The sequence below is a fragment of the Triticum urartu genome, chromosome 2 (genome assembly GCF_003073215.2).
Source record: "Triticum urartu cultivar G1812 chromosome 2, Tu2.1, whole genome shotgun sequence".
Lineage (NCBI taxonomy): Eukaryota > Viridiplantae > Streptophyta > Magnoliopsida > Poales > Poaceae > Triticum > Triticum urartu.
The window spans coordinates 127,564,058-127,586,456 of NC_053023.1; the positions used below are offsets into that span (position 1 = coordinate 127,564,058).

The window sequence follows — 22,399 nt, forward strand, 5'->3', positions numbered from 1 at the left end:
CGTGTCAAGAAGAAACTCCACCTTGCTCCTACAAAGTGTACAATACAAGTGTTGAAGGAAGTACTTCAATCTGATGCATCTAACATTCTTAAGAAGTTGGTCCCCACTACTAGGCATTCTCTCAACATGCAAATACTCCACCTCAACATGCGTGCCACATCAGCCATTCAGTTTTAGCATGCATGCCACATCAATCATTCAGTTTCAGAGAACAGCCAATATATCGACAACTACTATCTCTCTGTATATCTCTATGACCGCCCCTCTCCATCTCTCCCCAGCGGTTTCCCATGAGGAAAAACAAAAACTAATTTCCCCTATCTATGGTACCCACCACCTATTTTTCCTGTGATTTCCACAAGTCACGTCATCTTCAGTTACAACGCCATTATCTCACGTTATTGTTACCCCGTGTAAGGCGCTGCGGTCCTCTCATCTCCAAAATTAACTCCCCTGCACGATTGGTTTTTCATGGCCCTCTTCATCTTCTCCAAGATACAAATACGAGGGTGACATATGAAGTTGGTCTCCCCTAAGCAATGGATTTGCACCTTCCTGTGTTCTTGACCACTAGGAGCACCCCAGCTCAAGAGATTCCTGAAGGTGACGAATTTGAAGCCCTCACCATTGATGCCCATCGGCTGCTGGTACAACTCCCACATCTTTGTCGCTATCGTGTTGCACACCATGAATTAGGAGGGGGCGTCGACCCGAAGCTCCCCGACCACACCGTTGAAGCACGTGGGGCCTCTAGGTCGTTGAAGACGCGCACCATCCTCGGCGCCTCCACCAAAGGCCCCAAACTCTTACTTTCTCTTCGCTAGCGCCTAGCGCCGAGAACCTCGCCATGAATTGGTAACTATCCCTTATCTTACCCTCAATTATGTCTCTTAGATTAGCCTCTCTATGCTGTTATTTTGCTTCACGCATGTATGTTTCCGTTCTTTTTTTCCGAAAAGGATGTATGTTTCCGTTCATACAAGTGATATTGCTGGTCAAAATTTTGGAGTTCCTTTGGCACCTCTGTAACAACACAACAACATCCGCTTCGTATCAGCTTGTTCCAGATTCCTCATTGGCTCTATTCCAATTCCTCCACTAATATATTCCTACTATATTCTGAGTTTATCCCAAATGATTCATTGATTGCTTTATGCCATACCTCTGTTTATACATAGATGAATGATTGTTTGCATTATTTATGCATAAAAACAGAATGTATTATTTTCCATCCCAAATGATCGATGCATGTTCAACGGTTGTTCTTTTGGATCATTTCCAACTTGTGCTATATAATTTTTTACATCAAAAGAACGAAGCATAGATGGTTATGGTACATGGAGGGTTGGAGCTCCATAATTTGTTGACATGCACAACATCAAACAATGAAGAAAATATCATCAGATTGCCAAACAATTCTCGAGCACTGAAGCTTCTGTTCTTAGCTTTATGGGACATCATTGATAGTTCATGTTTAAAAGTTTCTTTCTGTTATCCAAACACATGTTATCTCACTATTGTACCTTAGCTTTACCAGAGATCATGCAGCATCTGCCCATTTGCGATGTTGATGGTTTCGTTATGAACCATATACAGAGTAAATAGGAAAAGTTTAATCTTCAAACAATTTCAATTATTTCCAACAAATTTATTCTCTATTTCAGTTTCTTTCAAGAACCCAAGACTGCCAAGGATAGAATAGGTAAGTAATTAGTGAACAAAATTTAGTTGCATATTTCTTATCTAAGTTTGCTAGATGAGAAGGTAGAAATGTAGTATGGCTAGGCTCTGGCCTCCCATAAGTTATTGATTTATGTAAGGGAGATTGTACGGTTGATGATTGAGGAATATAAGTTTTACCCGCAAAAAAACAAGCAGTTGTGTTTCAATGTTGTAAGCATAAAGTGTAGGCCGCATATTGTCATAAAAATCACATAGTGTAGCCCTCACATGAACTAACTTTTCTTTTCTCTGGGCCTTTTCTTATTTTAATCCTTTCCACCCTCGCGGCTCTGTATAATTTTACCTACTTATGAAATGCAAAGTGAGCACTTGTAGTGTTTTTTTAAAAAATCATTGTCTATTGCGTCTGTAGTTTACTGTTATGTCCGCATTTTATTTTTCATGTGTTCTTATACTTGGCTACACAAATTTGAGCATTGGCGTACAGGTGAGCGAAGGCTCTTTTGACGGTACTATAAGCCAACGAAGTATATTAGAGTTATTTCAGGGCTCTTACCAGCCAACCTAACTACTGAGGATTGGAATGCATGTTCGTTAGTGTTAAATCTCTTTGTATTTGTACGAACATAAAATATTGTTTGAAATTTTGAATGTATATCGATACCTTATTGGATCTTAAGTTGATGCCATATTTCCTATTTATTTAGCTGGCACACACTTTTCTTCAAATATACTTGAAGGGTATTAGTAAAGTCCCGCAGCAACACGCGGGGTATCTTCTAGTTAGATATCATTCTAGAGGCAAATATAGGCCGATATGGCAACACGGGGTTCCAAAACTCTTAGAACAATAGATCTAGTCCAAGACCTTAGATAAGAACACCAACCTCTATTATAGGTAGTGGGTACATAGGTTCCCGTTACAAATTAGGGGTGAGTGAACAAGAGGGCTTCTATCTACACGGCTTATGGAAGTCTTCACATCTCAACTTCTACTCATAGTTAGAATACTCTCGAAAACATTGCTTAAGATTCGACATTCTACTCATAGATAGAAAACTCTATAGAATAGTAGACAGGGTCAAGAAAACAAAACAAACCAAGTATTACGCGATAAAGGAATTATCTAGAAGTAGTCAAACAAATTTGACTTTTGATTTAGTTTCTTCTACTCCTCTCTATACTCATCACCCATATGAAGGAAATATGCCCTAGAGGCAATAATAAAGTTATTATTTATTTCCTTATATCATGATAAATATTTATTATTCATGCTAGAATTGTATTAACCGGAAACATAATACTTGTGTGAATATATAGACAAATAGAGTGTCACTAGTATGCCTTTACTTGACTAGCTTGTTGATCAAAGATAGTTATGTTTCCTAGCCATAGACATGAGTTGTCATTTGATTAACGGGATCACATCATTAGAAGAATGATGTGATTGACTTGACCCATTCCGTTAGCTTAGCACTTGATCATTTAGTATTCTGCTATTGCTTTCTTCATGACTTATACATGTTCCTATGACTATGAGATTATGCAACTCCCGTTTACCGGAGGAACACTTTGTGTGCTACCAAACGTCACAACGTAACTGGGTGATTATAAAGGTGCTCTACAGGTGTCTCCAAAGGTACTTATTGAAGGAAATATGCCCTAGAGGCAATAATAAAGTTATTATTTATTTCCTTATATCATGGTAAATGTTTATTATTCATGCTAGAATTGTATTAACCGGAAACATAATACTTGTGTGAATACATAGACAAACAAAGTGTCACTAGTATGCCTCTACTTGACTAGTTCGTTAATCGAAGATGGTTATGTTTCCTAACCATAAAAAAAAGAGTTGTTATTTGATTAACGGGATCACATCATTAGGAGAATGATATGATTGACATGACCCATTCCATTAGCTTAGCACCCGATCGTTTAGTATGTTGCTATTGCTTTCTTCATGACTTATACATGTTCCTATGACTATGAGATTATGCAACTCCCGTTTGCCGGAGGAACACTTTGTGTGCTACCAAACGTCACAACGTAACTGGGTGATTATAAAGGAGCTCTACAGGTGTCTCCAAAGGTACATGTTGGGTTGGCGTATTTTGAGATTAGGATTTGTCACTCCGATTGTCGAAGAGGTATCTCTGGGCCCTCTCGGTAATGCACATCACATAAGCCTTGCAAGCATTGCAACTAATGAGTTAGTTGTGAGATGATGTATTACGGAACGAGTAAAGAGACTTGCCGGTAACAAGATTGAACTAGGTATTAAGATACCGACGATCGAATCTCGGGCAAGTAACATACCGATGACAAAGGGAACAACGTATGTTGTTATGCGGTCTGACCGATAAAGATCTTCGTAGAATATGTAGGAGCCAATATGAGCATCCAGGTTCCGCTATTGGTTATTGACTGGAGACGTGTCTCGGTCATGTCTACATTGTTCTCGAACCCGTAGGGTCCGCACGCTTAAGGTTTCAATGACAGTTATATTATGAGTTTATGAGTTTTGATGTACCGAAGGAGTTCGGAGTCCCGGATGAGATCAGGGACATGACGAGGAGTCTCGAAATGGTCGAGACGTAAAGATCAATATATTGGACGACTATATTCGGACATCGGAAAGGTTCCAAGTGATTCGGGTATTTTTTGGAGTATCGAAGAGTTACGGGAATACGTATTGGGCCTTATTGGGCCATACGGGAAAGAAGAAAAAGGGCCTCAAGGGTGGCCGCACCCCTCCCCTTGGTCTGGTCCGAATTGGACTAGGGAAGGGGGACGCCCCCTTCCTTCCTTCTCCTTTTCCCTTCCTCTTTTCCTATTCCATATGGGAGGTGGAATCCTACTAGGACTAGGGAGTCCTAGTAGGACTCCACACTTGGCGCGCCCCTCCTAGGGCCGACCTCCTCCTCCCTTGCTCCTTTATATACGGGGGCAAGGGGGCACCTCTAGACACAAGTTGATCCACGTGATCATATTCTTAGCCGTGTGCGGTGCCCCCTTCCACCATAATCCTCGATAATATTGTAGCGGTGCTTAGGCGAAGCCCTGCGACGGTAGAACATCAAGATCGTCACCACGCCGTCGTGCTAACGGAACTCTTCCCCGACACTTTGCTGGATCGGAGTCCGGGGATCGTCATCGAGCTGAACGTGTGCTAAAACTCGGAGGTGCCGTAGTTTCGGTGCTTGATCGGTCGGGCCATGAAGACGTACGACTACATCAACCGCGTTGTGCTAACGCTTCCGCTGTCGGTCTACAAGGGTACGTAGATCACACTCTCCCCTCTCGTTGCTATGCATCACCATGATCTTGCATGTGCGTAGGAATTTTTTTGAAATTACTACGTTCCCCAACACTTGTTGGGTTGGCGTATTTGTCGTGGAATTGTCACGGCAGATGTCCTAGCAAAAGGACTTAGTCGTAGGGCCATCGCAACTAGGAAGCTTAAAGGGGTTAATCAGGACAAATAACACAAGATGTTTTATACTAGTTCGGCCCCTTACGATGAAGGTAAAAGCCTATGCCTAGTTGTGTTGATATTGTTGGGGCTTCGATCCCCAAAAGGCTAGTTCGCCGGCTTGGTTATAGATCTCTTGTTTCTTGCCCTAAGCCGCCACCGGGTCATCCCCTTATATACACGAGTTTACGCCTGGCGGCCTACAGAGTCCCGGACGGCTCATAAAACGTGTCCGGCTCGGTAACTTCTTTTACATGCCTTTCCTTACAAGTATTCCCTTATATACGGCGGTTTACAATATTGGGCCTTCTATAAGGTTTAATAAACTATCGTCTTGAGTGTTTACTGGGCTTCCTTCGTGACCCGCCATTGGGGTTGACCCGACCCCTCTTGGGCGGGTCATAACTGATAGTTATATCCCCAGCAGTATTTCCAGATTAGGATTTGTCACTCCGATTGTCGGAGAGGTATCTCTGGGCCCACTCGGTAATGCACATAACTATAAGCCTTGCAAGCATTGTAACTAATGAGTTAGTTGCGTGATGATGTATTACGGAACGAGTAAAGAGACTTGCTGGTAACGAGATTGAACTAGGTATTGAGATACCTGTTGGCTGTTGGGGAACGTTGCAGAAAACAAAATTTTCCTACTCGTTTCACCAAGATCTATCTAGGAGTTCATCTAGCAACGAGTCATCAGATGCATCTACATACCTTTGTAGATCGCGTGCGGAAGCGTTCAAAGAACGGTGATGATGTAGTCGAACACGACGTGATCCAAATCACCGATGACCAAGCGCCGAACGGACGGCACCTCCGCGTTCAACACACGTACGGGACGGGAGACGTCTCCTCCTTCTTGATCCAGCAAGGGGGAAGGAGAGGTTGATGAAGATCCAGCAGCACGACGGCGTGGTGGTGGATGTAGGGTGTCACAGTAGCAGGGCTTCGCCTATACTATGAGGGAGAGACGTAACGGGGAGAGAGGGAGGCGCCAGGGGCTGGGTTTGAAGTCCCTCCTCTCCCCCACTATATATAGGGGTGCCAAGGGGGGGGCGCCGGCCCTAGTAGATGGATCTACTAGGGGGGGCGGCGGCCTAGGGTGGGGGGCTTGCCCCCCAAGCAAGGGGGCGCCCCCTCTAGGGTTTCCCCTCAACCCTAGCCGCATGGGCCCTAGGGGGGTGGCGCCCCAGCCCACTATGGGCTGGGTTCCCTCCCACTTCAGCCCATGGGGCCCCCGGGATAGGTGGCCCCACCCGGTGGACCCCCGGGACCCTTCCGGTGGTCCCGGTACAATACCGGTGACCCCGAAACTTGTCCCGATGGCCGAAACAGCACTTCCTATATATAATTCTTTACCTCCGGACCATTCCGGAACTCCTCGTGACGTCCGGGATCTCATCCGGGACTCCGAACAATTCGGGTTACTGCATATACATATCTTCAACCCTAGCGTCACCGAACCTTAAGTGTGTAGACCCTACGGGTTCGGGAGACAAGCAGACATGACCGAGACGACTCTCCGGTCAATAACCAACAGCGGGATCTGGATACCCATGTTGGCTCCCACATGCTCCACGATGATCTCATCGGATGAACCACGATGTCGAGGATTCAATCAACCCCGTATGCAATTCCCTTTGTCAATCGATATGTTACTTGCCCGAGATTCGATCGTCGGTATCCCAATACCTCGTTCAATCTCGTTACCGGCAAGTCACTTTACTCGTACCGTAATGCATGATCCCGTGACCAGACACTTGGTCACTTTGAGCTCATTATGATGATGCATTACCGAGTGGGCCCAGTGATACCTCTCCGTCATACGGAGTGACAAATCCCAGTCTCGATCCATGTCAACCCAACAGACACTTTCGGAGATACCCGTAGTGCACCTTTATAGTCACCCAGTTACGTTGTGACGTTTGATACACCCAAAGCACTCTTACGGTATCCGGGAGTTACACGATCTCATGGTCAAAGGAAAAGATACTTGACATTGGAAAACTCTAGCAAACGAACTACACGATCTTGTGCTATGTTTAGGATTGGGTCTTGTCCATCACATCATTCTCCTAATGATGTGATCTCGTTATCAATGACATCCAATGTCCATAGTCAGGAAACCATGACTATCTGTTGATCAACGAGCTAGTCAACTAGAGGCTTACTAGGGACATGTTGGTGTCTTAGGGACATGTTGGTGTCTGTTATTCACACATGTATTACGATTTCCGGATAATACAATTATAGAATGAATAAAGACAATTATCATGAACAAGGAAATATAATAATAATGCTTTTATTATTGCCTCTAGGGCATATTTCCAACAGTCTCCCACTTGCACTAGAGTCAATAATCTAGTTACATTGTGATGAATCGAACACCCATGGTATTCTGGTGTTGATCATGTTTTGCTCTAGGGAGAGGTTTAGTCAACGGATCTGCTACATTCAGGTCCGTATGTACTTTACAAATCTCTATGTCTCCATTTTGAACATTTTCACGAATGGAGTTGAAGCGACGCTTGATGTGCCTTGTCTTCTTGTGAAACCTGGGCTCCTTGGCAAGTGCAATAGCTCCAGTGTTGTCACAGAAAAGTTTGATTGGCCCCGACGCATTGGGTATGACTCCTAGGTCGGTGATGAACTCCTTCACCCATATTGCTTCATGTGCTGCCTCCGAGGCTGCCATGTACTCCGCTTCACATGTAGATCCCGCCACGACGCTTTGCTTGCAACTGCACCAGCTTACTGCCCCACCATTCAAAATATACATGTATCCGGTTTGTGACTTAGAGTCATCCAGATCTCTGTCGAAGCTAGCGTCAACGTAACCCTTTACGACGAGCTCTTCGTCACCTCCATAAACGAGAAACATTTCCTTAGTCCTTTTCAGGTACTTCAGGATATTCTTGACCGCTGTCCAGTGTTCCTTGCCGGGATTACTTTGGTACCTTCCTACCAAACTTACGGCAAGGTTTACATCAGGTCTGGTACACAGCATGGCATACATAATAGAACCTATGGCTGACGCATAGGGGATGACGCTCATCTCTTCTATATCTTCTGCCGTGGTCGGACATTGAGCTGAGCTCAATTTCATACCTTGTAACACAGGCAAGAACCCCTTCTTAGATTGATCCATATTGAACTTCTTCAATATCTTATCAAGGTATGTGCTTTGTGAAAGACCTATGAGGCGTCTCGATCTATCTCTATAGATTTTGATGCCTAATATATAAGCAGCTTCTCCAAGGTCCTTCATTGAAAAACTCTTATTCAAGTAGGCCTTGATGCTGTCCAAGAGTTCTATATCATTTCCCATCAATAGTATGTCATCTACATATAATATGAGAAATGCTACAGAGCTCCCACTCACTTTCTTGTAAACGCAGGCTTCTCCATAAGTCTGTGTAAACCCAAACGCTTTGATCATCTCATCAAAGCGAATGTTCCAACTCCGAGATGCTTGCACCAGCCCATAAATCGAGCGTTGGAGCTTGCACACTTTGTCAGCATTCTTAGGATCGACAAAACCTTCCGGCTGCATCATATACAATTCTTCCTTAAGGAAACCATTAAGGAATGCCGTTTTGACGTCCATTTGCCATATTTCATAATCGTAGAATGCGGCAATTGCTAACATGATTCGGACGGACTTTAGCTTCGCTACCGGTGAGAAAGTCTCATCGTAGTCAACCCCTTGAACTTGTCGATAACCCTTAGCGACAAGTCGAGCTTTATAGATGGTCACATTACCATCCGCGTCTGTCTTCTTCTTAAAGATCCATTTATTTTCTATGGCTCGCCGTTCAACGGGCAAGTCAGTCAAAGTCCATACTTCATTTTCATACATGGATCCTATCTCGGATTTCATGGCTTCTAGCCATTTGTCGGAATCCGGGCCCGCCATCGCTTCTTCATAGTTCGAAGGTTCACCGTTGTCTAACAACATGATTTCCAAGACAGGGTTGCCGTACCACTCTGGTGCGGAACGTGTCCTTGTGGACCTTCGAATTTCAGTAGGAGCTTGATCAGAAGTATCTTGATCATTATCATTAACTTCCTCTCTAGTCGGTGCAGGCACCTCAGGAACATTTTCTTGAGTTGCGCCATTTTCCGGTTCAAGAGGTAACACTTCATCAAGCTCTACTTTCCTCCCACTTACTTCTTTCGAGAGAAACTCTTTCTCTAGAAAGGACCCATTCTTGGCAACAAAGATCTTGCCTTCGGATCTGAGGTAGAAGGTGTACCCAATAGTTTCTTTTGGGTATCCTATGAAGACGCATTTTTCCGACTTGGGTTCGAGCTTTTCAGGTTGAAGTTTCTTGACATAAGCATCGCATCCCCAAACTTTTAGAAACGACAGCTTAGGTTTCTTCCCAAACCATAATTCATACGGTGTCGTCTCAACGGATTTCGACGGAGCCCTATTTAAAGTGAATGCGGCAGTCTCTAAAGCATAGCCCCAAAAAGATAGCGATAAATCGGTAAGAGACATCATAGATCGTACCATATCTAATAGAGTGCGATTACGACGTTCGGACACACCATTACGCTGAGGTGTTCCAGGCGGCGTGAGTTGTGAAACTATTCCATATTTTCTTAAGTGTGTGCCAAATTCGTGACTCAAGTATTCTCCTCCACGATCTGATCGTAGAAACTTGATTTTCCTGTCACGTTGATTTTCAACCTCACTCTGAAATTCCTTGAACTTTTCAAAGGTTTCAGACTTGTGTTTCATTAAGTAGATATACCCATATCTACTCAAGTCATCAGTGAGGGTGAGAACATAACGATAGCCACCGCGAGCCTCAACACTCATTGGACCGCATACATCAGTATGTATGATTTCCAATAAGGTGGTTGCTCGCTCCATTGTTCCTGAGAACGGAGTCTTGGTCATCTTACCCATGAGGCATGGTTCGCACGTGTCAAATGATTCATAATCAAGAGACTCTAAAAGTCCATCTGCATGGAGCTTCTTCATGCGTTTGACACCTATGTGACCAAGGCGGCAGTGCCACAAGTATGTGGGACTATCATTATCAACCTTACATCTTTTGGTACTCACATTATGAACATGTGTAGTATTACGTTCGAGATTCATAAAGAATAAACCATTCACCATAGGAGCATGACCATAAAACATATCTCTCATATAAACAGAACAACCATTATTCTCGGATTTAAATGAGTAGCCATCTCGAATTAAACGAGATCCCGATACAATGTTCATGCTCAAAGCTGGCACTAAATAACAATTATTAAGGTTTAAAACTAATCCCGAAGGTAGATATAGAGGTAGCGTGCCGACGGCGATCACATTGACCTTGGAACCATTCCCGACGCGCATCGTCACCTCGTCCTTTGCCAGTTTCCGCTTATTCCGCAGCCCCTGCTTTGAGTTACAAATGTGAGCAACTGCACCGGTATCAAATACCCAGGAGCTACTACGGACACTAGTAAGGTACACATCAATTACATGTATATCACATATACCTTTTGTTTTGCCGGCCTTCTTGTCTGCTAAGTATTTAGGGCAGTTCCGCTTCCAGTGACCGCTTCCCTTGCAATAAAAGGACTCAGTCTCGGGCTTGGGTCCATTCTTTGGCTTCTTCCCGGCAGCTTGCTTGCCGGGCGCGACAACCTCCTTGCCGTCCTTCTTGAAGTTCTTTTTACCCTTGCCTTTCTTGAACTTAGTGGTTTTATTAACCATCAACACTTGATGTTCCTTCTTGACTTCTACCTCCGCTGATTTCAGCATTAAGAACAACTCAGGAATGGTCTTTTGCATCCCCTGCATGTTGAAGTTCATCACAAAGCTCTTGTAGCTTGGTGGAAGCGACTGGAGGATTCTGTCAATGACCGCATCATCCGGGAGATTAACTCCCAGCTGAGACAAGCGGTTATGCAACCCAGACATAGTGAGTATGTGCTCACTGACAGAACTATTTTCCTCCATCTTGCAGCTAAAGAACTTATCGGAGACTTCATATCTCTCGATCCGGGCATGAGCTTGAAAAACCATTTTCAGCTCTTCGAACATCTCGTATGCTCCATGTCTCTCAAAACGCTTTTGGAGCCCCGGCTCTAAGCTGTAAAGCATGCCGCACTGAACGAGGGAGTAGTCGTCAACACGTGTCTGCCAAGCGTTCATAACGTCTTGGTTCTGTGGGATGGGAGCTTCACCTAGCGGTGCTTGTAGGACATAATCTTTCTTGGCAGCTATGAGGATGATCCTCAGGTTCCGGACCCAGTCCGTATAGTTGCTGCCATCGTCTTTCAGCTTGGTTTTCTCTAGGAACGCGTTGAAGTTGAGGACTACGTGGGCCATTTGATCTACAAGACATATGTGCAAAATATTTTAGACTAAGTTCATGATAATTAAGTTCATCTAATCAAATTATTAATGAACTCCCACTTAGATTAGACATCCCTCTAGTCATCTAAGTATTACATGATCCGAGTTAACTAGGCCGTGTCCGATCATCACGTGAGACGGACTAGTCAACATCGGTGAACATCTTCATGTTGATCGTATCTTCTATACGACTCATGCTCGACCTTTCGGTCTTCTGTGTTCCGAGGCCATGTCTGTACATGCTAGGCTCGTCAAGTCAACCTAAGTGTTTGCATGTGTAAATCTGTCTTACACCCGTTGTATGTGAACGTAATAACACCCAATCATCACGGCGTGCTTAGAAACGACGAACTTTAGGAACGGTGCACAGTTAGGGGAGAACACTTCTTGAAATTATTATGAGGGATCATCTTATTTACTACCGTTGTTCTAAGTAAACAAGATGCAAAACATGATAAACATCACATGCAATCAAATAATAAACGTGACATGATATGGCCAATATCACATAGCTCCTTTGATCTCCATCTTGGGGCTCCATGATCATCTTGTCACCAGCTTGACACCATGATCTCCATCATCATGATCTCCATCATCGTGTCTCCATGAAGTTTCTCGCCAACTATTACTTCTACTACTATGGCTAACGCGTTTAGCAATAAAGTAAAGTAATTTACATGGCGTTTCTCGATGACACGCAGGTCATATAAAAGAATAAAGACAACTCCTATGGCTCCTGCCGGTTGTCATACTCATCGACATGCAAGTCGTGATTCCTATTACAATAGCATGAACATCTCATACATCACATATAGATCATTCATCATTCATCACAACTTTGGCCATATCATATCACAAACCACTTGCTGCAAAAACAAGTTAGACGTCCTCTAATTGTTGTTGCAAGTTTTACGTGGCTGAATTAGGGTTCTAGCAAGAACGTCTTTCTTACCTACGTTAAAGCCACAACGTGATTTGTCAACTTCTATTTACCCTTCATAAGGACCCGTTCATCGAATCCGCTCCAACTAAAGTGGGAGAGACAGACACCGCCACCTTATGCAACTAGTGCATGTTAGTCTAGTCAACCGGTCTCACGTAAGCGTACGTGTAAGGTTGGTCCGGGCCGCTTCAACCCACAATACCGCTGAAGCAAGAAAAGACTAGTAACGGCAAGAAAGTTGACAAATCTACGCCCACAACAAATTGTGTTCTACTCGCGCAAGAAGAACTACGCATAGACCTAGCTCATGATGCCACTGTTGGGGAACGTTGCAGAAAACAAAAATTTTCCTACTCGTTTCACCAAGATCCATCTAGGAGTTCATCTAGCAACGAGTCATCAGATGCATCTACATACCTTTGTAGATCGCGTGCGGAAGCGTTCAAAGAACGGTGATGATGTAGTCGAACACGACGTGATCCAAATCACCGATGACCAAGCGCCGAACGGACGGCACCTCCGCGTTCAACACACGTACGGGAACGGGAGACGTCTCCTCCTTCTTGATCCAAGCAAGGGGGAAGGAGAGGTTGATGAAGATCCAGCAGCACGACGGCGTGGTGGTGGATGCAGGGCGTCACAGTAGCAGGGCTTCGCCTATACTACGAGGAAGAGACGTAACGGGGAGAGAGGGAGGCGCCAGGGGCTGGGGTATGAAGTTCCCTCCTCTCCCCCACTATATATAGGGTTCAAGGGGGGGCGCCGGCCCTAGTAGACGGATCTACTAGGGGGGCGGCGGCCTAGGGTGGGGGGCTTGCCCCCCAAGCAAGGGGCGCGCCCCTCTAGGGTTTCCCCTCAACCCTAGCCGCATGGGCCCTTGGGGGGGTGGCGCCCAGCCCACTATGGGCTGGGTTCCCTCCCACCTTCAGCCCATGGGGCCCCCCGGGATAGGTGGCCCCAACCCGGTGGGCCCCAGGACCCCTCCGGTGGTCCCGGTACAATACCGATAACCCCGAAACTTGTCCCGATGGCCGAAACAGCATTTCCTATATATAATTCTTTACCTCTGGACCATTCCGGAACTCCTCGTGACGTCCGGGATCTCATCCGGGACTCCGAACAACATTCGGGTTTCTGCATATACATATCTTCACAACCCTAGCGTCACCGAACCTTAAGTGTGTAGACCCTACGGGTTCGGGAGACAAGCAGACATGACCGAGACGACTCTCCGGTCAATAACCAACAGCGGGATCTGGATACCCATGTTGGCTCCCACATGCTCCACGATGATTTCATCGGATGAACCACGATGTCGAGGATTCAATCAACCCCGTATGCAATTCCCTTTGTCAATCGATATGTTACTTGCCCGAGATTCGATCGTCGGTATCCCAATACCTCGTTCAATCTCGTTATCGGCAAGTCACTTTACTCGTACTGTAATGCATGATCCCGTGACCAGACACTTGGTTACTTTGAGCTCATTATGATGATGCATTACTGAGTGGGCCCAGTGATACCTCTCCGTCATACGGAGTGACAAATCCCAGTCTTGATCCATGTCAACCCAACAGACACTTTCGGAGATACCCGTAGTCTACCTTTATAGTCACCCAGTTACGTTGTGACGTTTGGTATACCCAAAGCACTCCTACGGTATCCGGGAGTTACACGATCTCATGGTCTAAGGAAAAGATACTTTGACATTGGAAAACTCTAGCAAACGAACTATACGATCTTGTGCTATGTTTAGGATTGGGTCTTGTCCATCACATCATTCTCCTAATGATGTGATCTCGTTATCAATGACATCCAATGTCCATAGTCAGGAAACCATGATTATCTGTTGATCAACGAGCTAGTCAACTAGAGGCTTACTAGGGACATGTTGGTGTCTATTATTCACACATGTATTACGATTTCCGGATAACACAATTATAGCATGAATAAAGACAATTATCATGAACAAGGAAATATAATAATAATGCTTTTATTATTGCCTCTAGGGCATATTTCCAACAATACCGATGATGAAATCTCGGGCAAGTAACATACCGATGACAAAGGGAACAACGTATGTTGTTATACGATTTGACCGATAAAGATCTTCGTAGAATATGTAGGAGCCAATATGAGCATTCAGGTTCTTCTATTGGTTACTGACCGGAGACATGTCTCGGTCATGTCTACATAGTTCTCGAACCCGTAGGGTCCGCACGCTTAACGTTTCGGTGATGATTATATTATGAGTTTTTTGTGTTTTGATGTACCTAAGGTAGTTAGGAGTCCCGGATATGATCACGGACATGATGAGGAGTCTTGAAATGGTCGAGACGTAAAGATCGATATATTGGACGACTATATTTGGATACCGGAATGGTTCCGGGTGAGATCGGGAATATACCGGAGCACCGGGAGGTTATCGGAACCCCCGGGAGGTATATGGGCCTTATTGGGCTTTAGTGGAAAGGAGGGGAAAGGAGCAAGGGAGGTGGCGTGCCCCCCAAGCCCAATCCGAATTGGGAGGGGGGCCGCCCCCCTTTCCTCCCTCCCTCCTTCCTCTTCCTTCCCTCTCCTACTCCAAGTTGGAAAGGGGGAATCCTACTCCCGGTGGGAGCAGGACTCCCCTTGGCGCGCCTCTCCCTAGCCGGCCGCCCTCCCCCTTGCTGCTTTATATACGGGGCAGGGGGGCACCCCATAGACACGACAATTGATCTCTTAATCTCTTAGCCGTGTGCGGTGCCCTCCTCCACCATATACCACCTTGATCATAGCGTAGCGGTGCTTAGGCGAAGCCCTGCGTCGGTAGAAACATCATCACCGTTATCACGCCGTCGTGCTGACAAAACTCTCCCGTGATGCTCTGCTGGATCGAAGTTCGCGGGACGTCATCGAGCTGAACGTGTGCTGAACTCGGAGGTGCCGTACGCTCGGTACTTGGATCGGTCGGATCGTGAAGACGTACGACTACATCATCTGCGTTGTGCTAACGCTTCTGCTTTCGGTCTACGAGGGTACGTGGACAACACTCTCCCCTCTCGTTGCTATGCATCACCATGATCCTGTGTGTGCTTAGGAATTTTTTTGAAATTACTACGTTCCCCAACACCATATTCCTACATAAGTTTCTGGCCTGCCCTAGGATAGGGCGTCTAGGGTGACCATCGTGGCCCCAAACCTCAAAGAATCTTACCTACCTATTCTTAAAGCCAAAGTGCCTATTTTCTTCCTTTGCAAGAGTACTATATTTTCTTCTCCACGTGCAATTTATGTGGTGGGTGTAATTCATCTTTTTAAAATTTCTTTTTAGGCATGTTTGGCCGAACATATAAATTAAACCGCAAAATTCAACGTAATACCTGAGAGAAGTTAACATAATTCCACAATATAGAGAATACCATATAAAACTTGCTACATGCGTCTAATAGAGTCCAAGAACATCACAAACGGAGGGTACCTCTAAGACTGATATATGGGTGAGCATTTCGTATATCAAGTAAGTTAAAGCTCTAAAAAAGGCATCTTATTTATTTTTGACCCTCTATTTAATAGTTGCCTAAAACTTAAGTTGCACTAGTCGTTTTTCATCTTTTTGTTCCACATGTGGCTCGTCATGGTCTTCTCATTCCTTCTCCCATCTAGCCGCCCTATGACACCAACCGAACCATCGGCCAAACCTGCTCGCCTGCCCAAGCCCCCCACCCCCCACCATGATTCCGTCGCCTCGACTATCCCTCTAACCCCTCCACACCCTTCTTCTCCAGCACTGGCAGCCCACCCCAGACCTTGAACAAGCATCCTCCTTACCTCCACCTGTGACATCACGACCAGCCACGTTGCCGCTCGCTGCGCCTCGTTCTTGGCGAGCCCTGGCCAAGGACGCCGCCGCATCCCCGTCTCCGACCCGGGCGCTGCGCCTTCTTCCACAATTTGACTTATCCAGCGTTCTTCCAGGCAAGTGCCAAATAGCAAAACTTTATTTCTTCATTTTTTTGAGATGGAGGATATCGGGGCCGTGCTGGCCCAAAGTCTTCTTATTTTGAGAAACCAGCCCAGGCTCTTTCTGTGGCGCAGGTCCACGACAATCGGGGGCTCTCGGGCTGCAATCAGGTGAGCAAATAAATCGAGCAACAAAGTGGGCCGCGGAGCGAGTGGCGGGCTGGCGGCAGCGAGTGAAGCGAAGCGCCGCCTCTCTTTCTTTCCCCCGAAGAAGAACCCGCACGACACAGGCCGCTTCCTCCGGCCTCCTCCCCCACCCCTCGGCCCTCCCCTCACCCGCAGCAGCGCACGTGCCTGCCGGAGCCGAGAGCGGCGATGTCTGGCCGCGTCGGCGAAAGCAGCAGCCGCCGCCGCCGCACCGCGGCGAAGCCCCCGCGCTACGACCGCAGCATCACCGTCTTCTCCCCCGAGGGCCGCGTCTTCCAAGTCGGTCAGTACGCACGCTTCTCGCACCCCCGAAATCGAGCTCCGCCCCCGCGTCGCCGCCTCCCTTGCCCGCCCTAGCTCCGTGACGATCTTCCTGTGCTGTCCGTCGCAGACTACGCCCGCAACTCCGTGAAGCTGGAGGGGATCACCTCCGTCGCCGTGCGCGGCGCCGACTCCGTCTGCGTCATCACCCAGCGGACCAAGGCACCGGCGGTGAGTTCGCGCGCGCTGGCCAGCACTGCTGAATGCTGCTCGATCGGGCGCAAACCGACGACCATCTCGTGATTTTGGGGAGTAATCGGTGATTTCGTGCTCGTTGCATTTCAGGACCCGTTGCTGGACACAGCGGACCCCGCCTTCATGCACCTGTTCCAGATCACCGAGCGGCTTGGTATGCTGGCCACGGGGATGCCAGGTGAGGTGACTGATCCTCTCTGCGTGCGGACTCCGTCAGTTCTAATCTCTTGTGTACTGATCCTGTGCACGCAATTTGATCCCACTGGTGATTAATTCGCACCTGCATTGCGACTTGTGAGATCGAGTAGGACTTTACCTATGGAGGGTTTTGCTTTCCATCCGGAAGTACTTGCTAGAACACCTTGATTCTACTGTGAATTGTGCACTTCTAGGATACTTTGATGAACCGGGAGTAATGTTAATTTTTCAGGTTGGATCAGTGGAGTACTATTGTGAATGATGATCCATTTGAATGTCTAAAACCTTGGGTTACAGTGTACGTAATTATGCCAGCCAGGTCCTTAATTAGGGAACTCTTAAATTTTTCAGCGTGAATCGTGATCTTTAGCTGGGTGTTGCCTTGTGCAAGTAGTTAATCTATCTGACTAGTTATGATACTTGTTATGATTGCACTGGACTGTTGATTTAGTACCTCCTTTTACTTCTGGAGTATTGAACATCTATAATGGTTTTGAAACTAGCAATTAATTGTCCTGGCCCTTAATCTGAACTTTAAATCTCAAAAAACTAATATGCCTTACGTACAGCATTACGAGGCCAATAGAGTTTAGCAGGACATGATGATACACTGCCATTTTATCTGTCTATTTCTGGATTATTGACGGGCCTTTTTCTTCACTGAAGCTGACGGGAGAGCATTAGCTCAGCAGGCAAGGAACGAAGCTGCAGGGTTCCGTCACAAGTGGGGATATGAAATGCCTCCTAAGATGTTGGCGCAATGGTAAGATTTGCTCTTAATTAAGTACATGACGCAGGCAGCACAGATGAAAACAAAAATATATTTCGCCTGAGAACATTTAAAACGCCCTTCATCGGCGCGTATTATCAGTTGTCATGTTGAAGATATGGGAAGTGATGATGAGAACATTTTTCCGCCAAAAAATATTGCTTGTACTTTAGTACCAGAGCTTACATTCTGTGTGCTAAGCTATATGTACACTTTCCTTGGTTCAGTAACTTGGCACACTTCATTCATTTCAAGCCATGCTTTACGTTTAGCCAGTTGTATTTTGATTGTCTACAGGTTGGGAGACAGAGCACAAGTTCGCACCCAGCATGCTGGCATGAGACCTTACAGAGTTGGTTAGTCCTACTTCTTCTGACTTTGTGTATGAGAGAGTGGTGAAACTTGTCAGCATATTATGTTTCCTTATGTTCTAATAAAGGTCTTATTCGTTAGTCCAATCCTTTTAACCTCCTTCACAGTTGCTACGGTCGTGGGAATTGATGAAGAGAAAGGAACTCCAGAGCTCTTTACATGTGATCCTGCTGGACAAGTCCTTGGCCACAAGGTATCAAAGAATTTTGTGCTGTGCTCATAAACTTGTATTCATCAAAATGCAAGAGTCGCATTTCTGCTGATGATTATTTAGTTATTCTCAAGCAGTAATGTGGATGGCCAAAAAATTTGCGATAAGATACCACGCATAAATTAGGAGCATCTATACATGAGTACAAGGAGTAACTAGATTCACTGATGTCCTCTCCTCAGGCAACCAGCGTAGGTCTCAAGGACCAGGAAGCTATCGAGTTTCTCGAGGAAGCAATGGCGGGCAATTCTTCTTTATCATTCCAGGAAACCATGGAGGTGAGCATAAGTGCATAACATTAACAGTATTATCGAACAACAGACATAATTATCGTATACAAAACCTCATGCTACAAGGAAACACAGACAAAAATGATGGACCACGAGCACGAGTTGATCGTATTTCCTATTGTCTTTTCACAAAGCCTGTAACTCGTTCAGTTGATTTAGGAATAGTTTGCTGACATATTATTAACAGTACTGCCATTTATACTGCTAAGAAAGCAGACAGCAGGCCGTCAACTATTTCGTTGTTCCTACTTGTGGTTTCCGAGGAAATCATGCTGTCAAGTATCGGCAGTTGTATAGCATATTAGTTCAGGACATTTTTTCTTCCAGCACTCGTGAAGTTGCGGCTGGCATGATCTATTTGGATTCTCATGTTTTTTGGGGCATATTTATCTGTGCAGCAGCATCTTGAGCTCATGTTGTTAATTATAGTCGTTTGTCTATGAGTCTCAGCTTGGTTCCCTGCGCTTCCAATAAAAGCAGAGCTGGCCTATTTGACTGTAGCCTCAAAGTTTTCCTGAATCAGCTCAGTGGCACTTCAAGCCCATTGTGATTTTATCTTCCTCTCTTGGTTTTCCAGATGGCAGTGTCTGCACTGCGACACGTCCTGGAGGATAATAGCCAAGGCCATGACACCGAGGTAATGCAATTGTAATTAATTAATGTTGTAGCAGTAGTATCTACGGATATGCTGATGTATTTTGCACATCACCTTTTGCTGAGCAATGCAAGTGAAATCTATGCTCCAGGTGGGAGTTGTCAGGAAGAATTATCCGATCTTCAGAACGGTGTTGAGGCGCATCTACAAAAATCCGCTTGCAGGGCAGAGCATCCTGGATGGAGAAGGCCAGTAATATGCGAATTTGTCATGAGATTGATAGGACTGCAATTTCTCCTAGTCGGTAGCGTTTTAGCGTGGGGTCTCATTTCAATCAGGCAGCCACAAAAGTCAGAACACACCTGCTCAGCCGTCGGTCATTTTGAGTCTTTTACACTGAACTTCAAACCATAACTGATAGCAGTACTATCTGACTGCTTAGGGCATCTTCAATGGTTGTAACTTATAAGATAGTTGTTGGTAAACTTTGCCACATAGAATTTTTAATGATGTATCATACAATAAATAAGGAAAGAGAGGAAGGCTGTATGTACATAAACCAACACACCTTGCACAAACTCCAATGTAGAATGAGAGAGCACCTTATTTATTATCTTACATCCTATTGGACAAACTACATACAGTTGTTGTATGTTAAGATGTTGGTTGATGACATGACATATTTTACCAATAAGCTAACACACAAACTTTTGGAGATGCCTGAAGCAGTGCATGACACAGTGCTGAATCTGTCATCTACAGTGAGATTGAGATTCCCGATGACTTTTATTATTCTGAGGGCGATGGATGATGAAACTTCACCGTCTAGGAACTAGGAAGAAGCCGCCGCCTGTCCCTGTGCCTGTGCTACCTTGGCCAGAGATAGCTTGCCCACGAAGTTCGTCGCGAGGCTCCCGAAGAAGAGGTCTCCGTTGAACTCCGTCACTGAAGTGATGAAGTTGATCACCTTCCCTTCTGTGTCGTCGAGCACGCGGAGGACCTCGCCGTCCTCCGACACCTGCGCCACCATCGCCCCCTTCCCCGTGGCGTGGACCGCGTCGAGCAGCGCCGGGAACGAGGCGACGACCCTCTTCGTGAACGTCCAGCGCATGACCAGGTCCAGCCACGGCGACCTCTGCACGCAGATTGAGCAACCAAGAATATGATTGAGCTGGTACGGTATCCAAGTTGGTGAGCTGAGGTGTAGACTAGTAACCTGGATAAGGGCGATCCAGAAGGAGCCGTCTGGCGCTAGCTGGATGTTATCCGGAGACCCCGGAAGGTCGCCGACGAACGTCTCCGCCTGGCCGGTGTTGTCCCCCTTCAGCCACAGCCTCGTGCATTTGAACCTGCACCTCACAGAATTGAGCTGCTGCCTGCAGCAAGACTGACTAGAGTGAAGTGCAGGGCGTGCCCAGGTGCTTACCTCCCTGTCTCGCAGACGATGACGAAGGCCTCGTCCCGTGACAGGGCGACGCCGTTGGCGAAGGAGAGGTTGTCGAGCGCGACGGACGCCTTGCCGGTGCGCGGGTCGTACTTGAGGAGGCGGCCGGTGGGTTGGGACTCGACGTAGGCATGGAACCACCGGTCGAAGCCGAACCTGGTGCTGGCGTCGCTGAAGTACACCGTGCCGTCCGATGCCTCGATCGCCTCGTCGGCGAACCTGCCCGTGTGGAGGAACACGGGGAAACGATCAGTACGTACAGCCACAGGCACGCTGCAGTTTTCTGCACGATGAACACGAAGACGAACCGAACCTGATCGTGGAGCCTTCGACCGTTGAGGCGAGGATGGTCACACGGCCCTCCTCAACTCGCAGCAGTCCCTGCCAAACCCACACCAACGGAGAAATTTTCCAACAGTTGAAATGATTGTTCGTGGTACGAATGATTCTGTCACGCGGCGGCGCATGCAACTGCCGGCGCCGGCCGATTGATCCTGTTGTGCGTACGTGCGTACCTTGTCGGCGTCGCAGACGAGCACGCTGCCGTCGGCGGAGGGCGCGATGCCGAGCAGGCCCGTGCCGCCGACGAACCGCCACTGCTCCCACGACCCGTTGGGGTGCATCCTCTGCAGCCACCCGTCCCTCGTCGCCGTGTACAGCGTCCCTCCCGCCGCCGCGTCCACGTACACGTCCTCCGGCGCGCTCAGCTGCCCTCCCCCCAGCTTCTCCAGCCCCTGCATATACCAGACCATCAGGCCATCGGTACGCGGCGTGACACGGCAAGATTACTCTACGACTGGCAAGGAACGAACGACTGACCTGGAGGAGGTTATTAGGCCGGTAGCGCGCGGCGGGCGGTGGCGGCCGCGGCGACGGGAGCGGCTGGATGGGGCAGTTGAGCGCGACGTGGACCGCCAGCGACACGACCACGGCCACCGCCGCCGTGCCGAACAGACCACCGAGCGCCATGACGAGACAGCACTGAAGTGAATAACGAAGCTGTGGCGATCGAGTGGTACTGGCTGGCAGCACGGGCCGAGGCTGGATGGAGTGCTGGACTAACGCGGTGCCGTGCCGGAATAGCACGGTTGAACTGTACTTATCCTGAGCCGATGGAAATCGGGGTTTGCACCTTTGCGCCGCGGGATGGATGAGTTTCGGCAGGTTTCGCAGGCGACGAGGGCGTGGTCCAAGAAGCGCCGCGTCTGCATGGACGGTGTATGATTGCACCATGTATTGCTCTTCGTGTATAGACACATATATATGATGTACAAAAGTGGGTCACGGACCTTAACTATACAAGGAACTAGGAGACGGGCCTAATATACAATATGCACATAACACATATACTCAACACCCCGCGCAGTCGAAGCGGCACCGCGGCTGA

General features: G+C 46.9%; 2 protein-coding genes across 2 annotated transcripts; one reads left to right on the forward strand and one right to left on the reverse strand.

Annotated features, from left to right (window-relative positions):
* Positions 1-16,681: 16,681 nt before the first annotated feature.
* Positions 16,682-20,269, forward strand: LOC125536319 (proteasome subunit alpha type-6-like). Its single transcript, XM_048699514.1, has 9 exons — positions 16,682-16,900; positions 17,009-17,109; positions 17,224-17,311; positions 17,998-18,094; positions 18,398-18,456; positions 18,580-18,665; positions 18,866-18,961; positions 19,551-19,610; positions 19,720-20,269. The coding sequence occupies exons 1-9, from the start codon at positions 16,786-16,788 to the stop codon at positions 19,822-19,824; spliced, it is 807 nt and encodes a 268-aa protein (XP_048555471.1). The 5' UTR covers positions 16,682-16,785; the 3' UTR covers positions 19,825-20,269.
* On the reverse strand, positions 20,155-22,123 carry LOC125536318 (protein STRICTOSIDINE SYNTHASE-LIKE 4-like). Its single transcript, XM_048699513.1, has 6 exons — positions 21,832-22,123; positions 21,528-21,746; positions 21,326-21,393; positions 20,995-21,231; positions 20,785-20,917; positions 20,155-20,703 (listed from the first exon to the last, which is right to left on the reverse strand). Exons 1-6 carry the CDS (start codon positions 21,979-21,981, stop codon positions 20,401-20,403), a joined length of 1,110 nt encoding a protein of 369 aa, XP_048555470.1. The 5' UTR covers positions 21,982-22,123; the 3' UTR covers positions 20,155-20,400.
* Between the last annotated feature and the right edge of the window lie 276 nt (positions 22,124-22,399).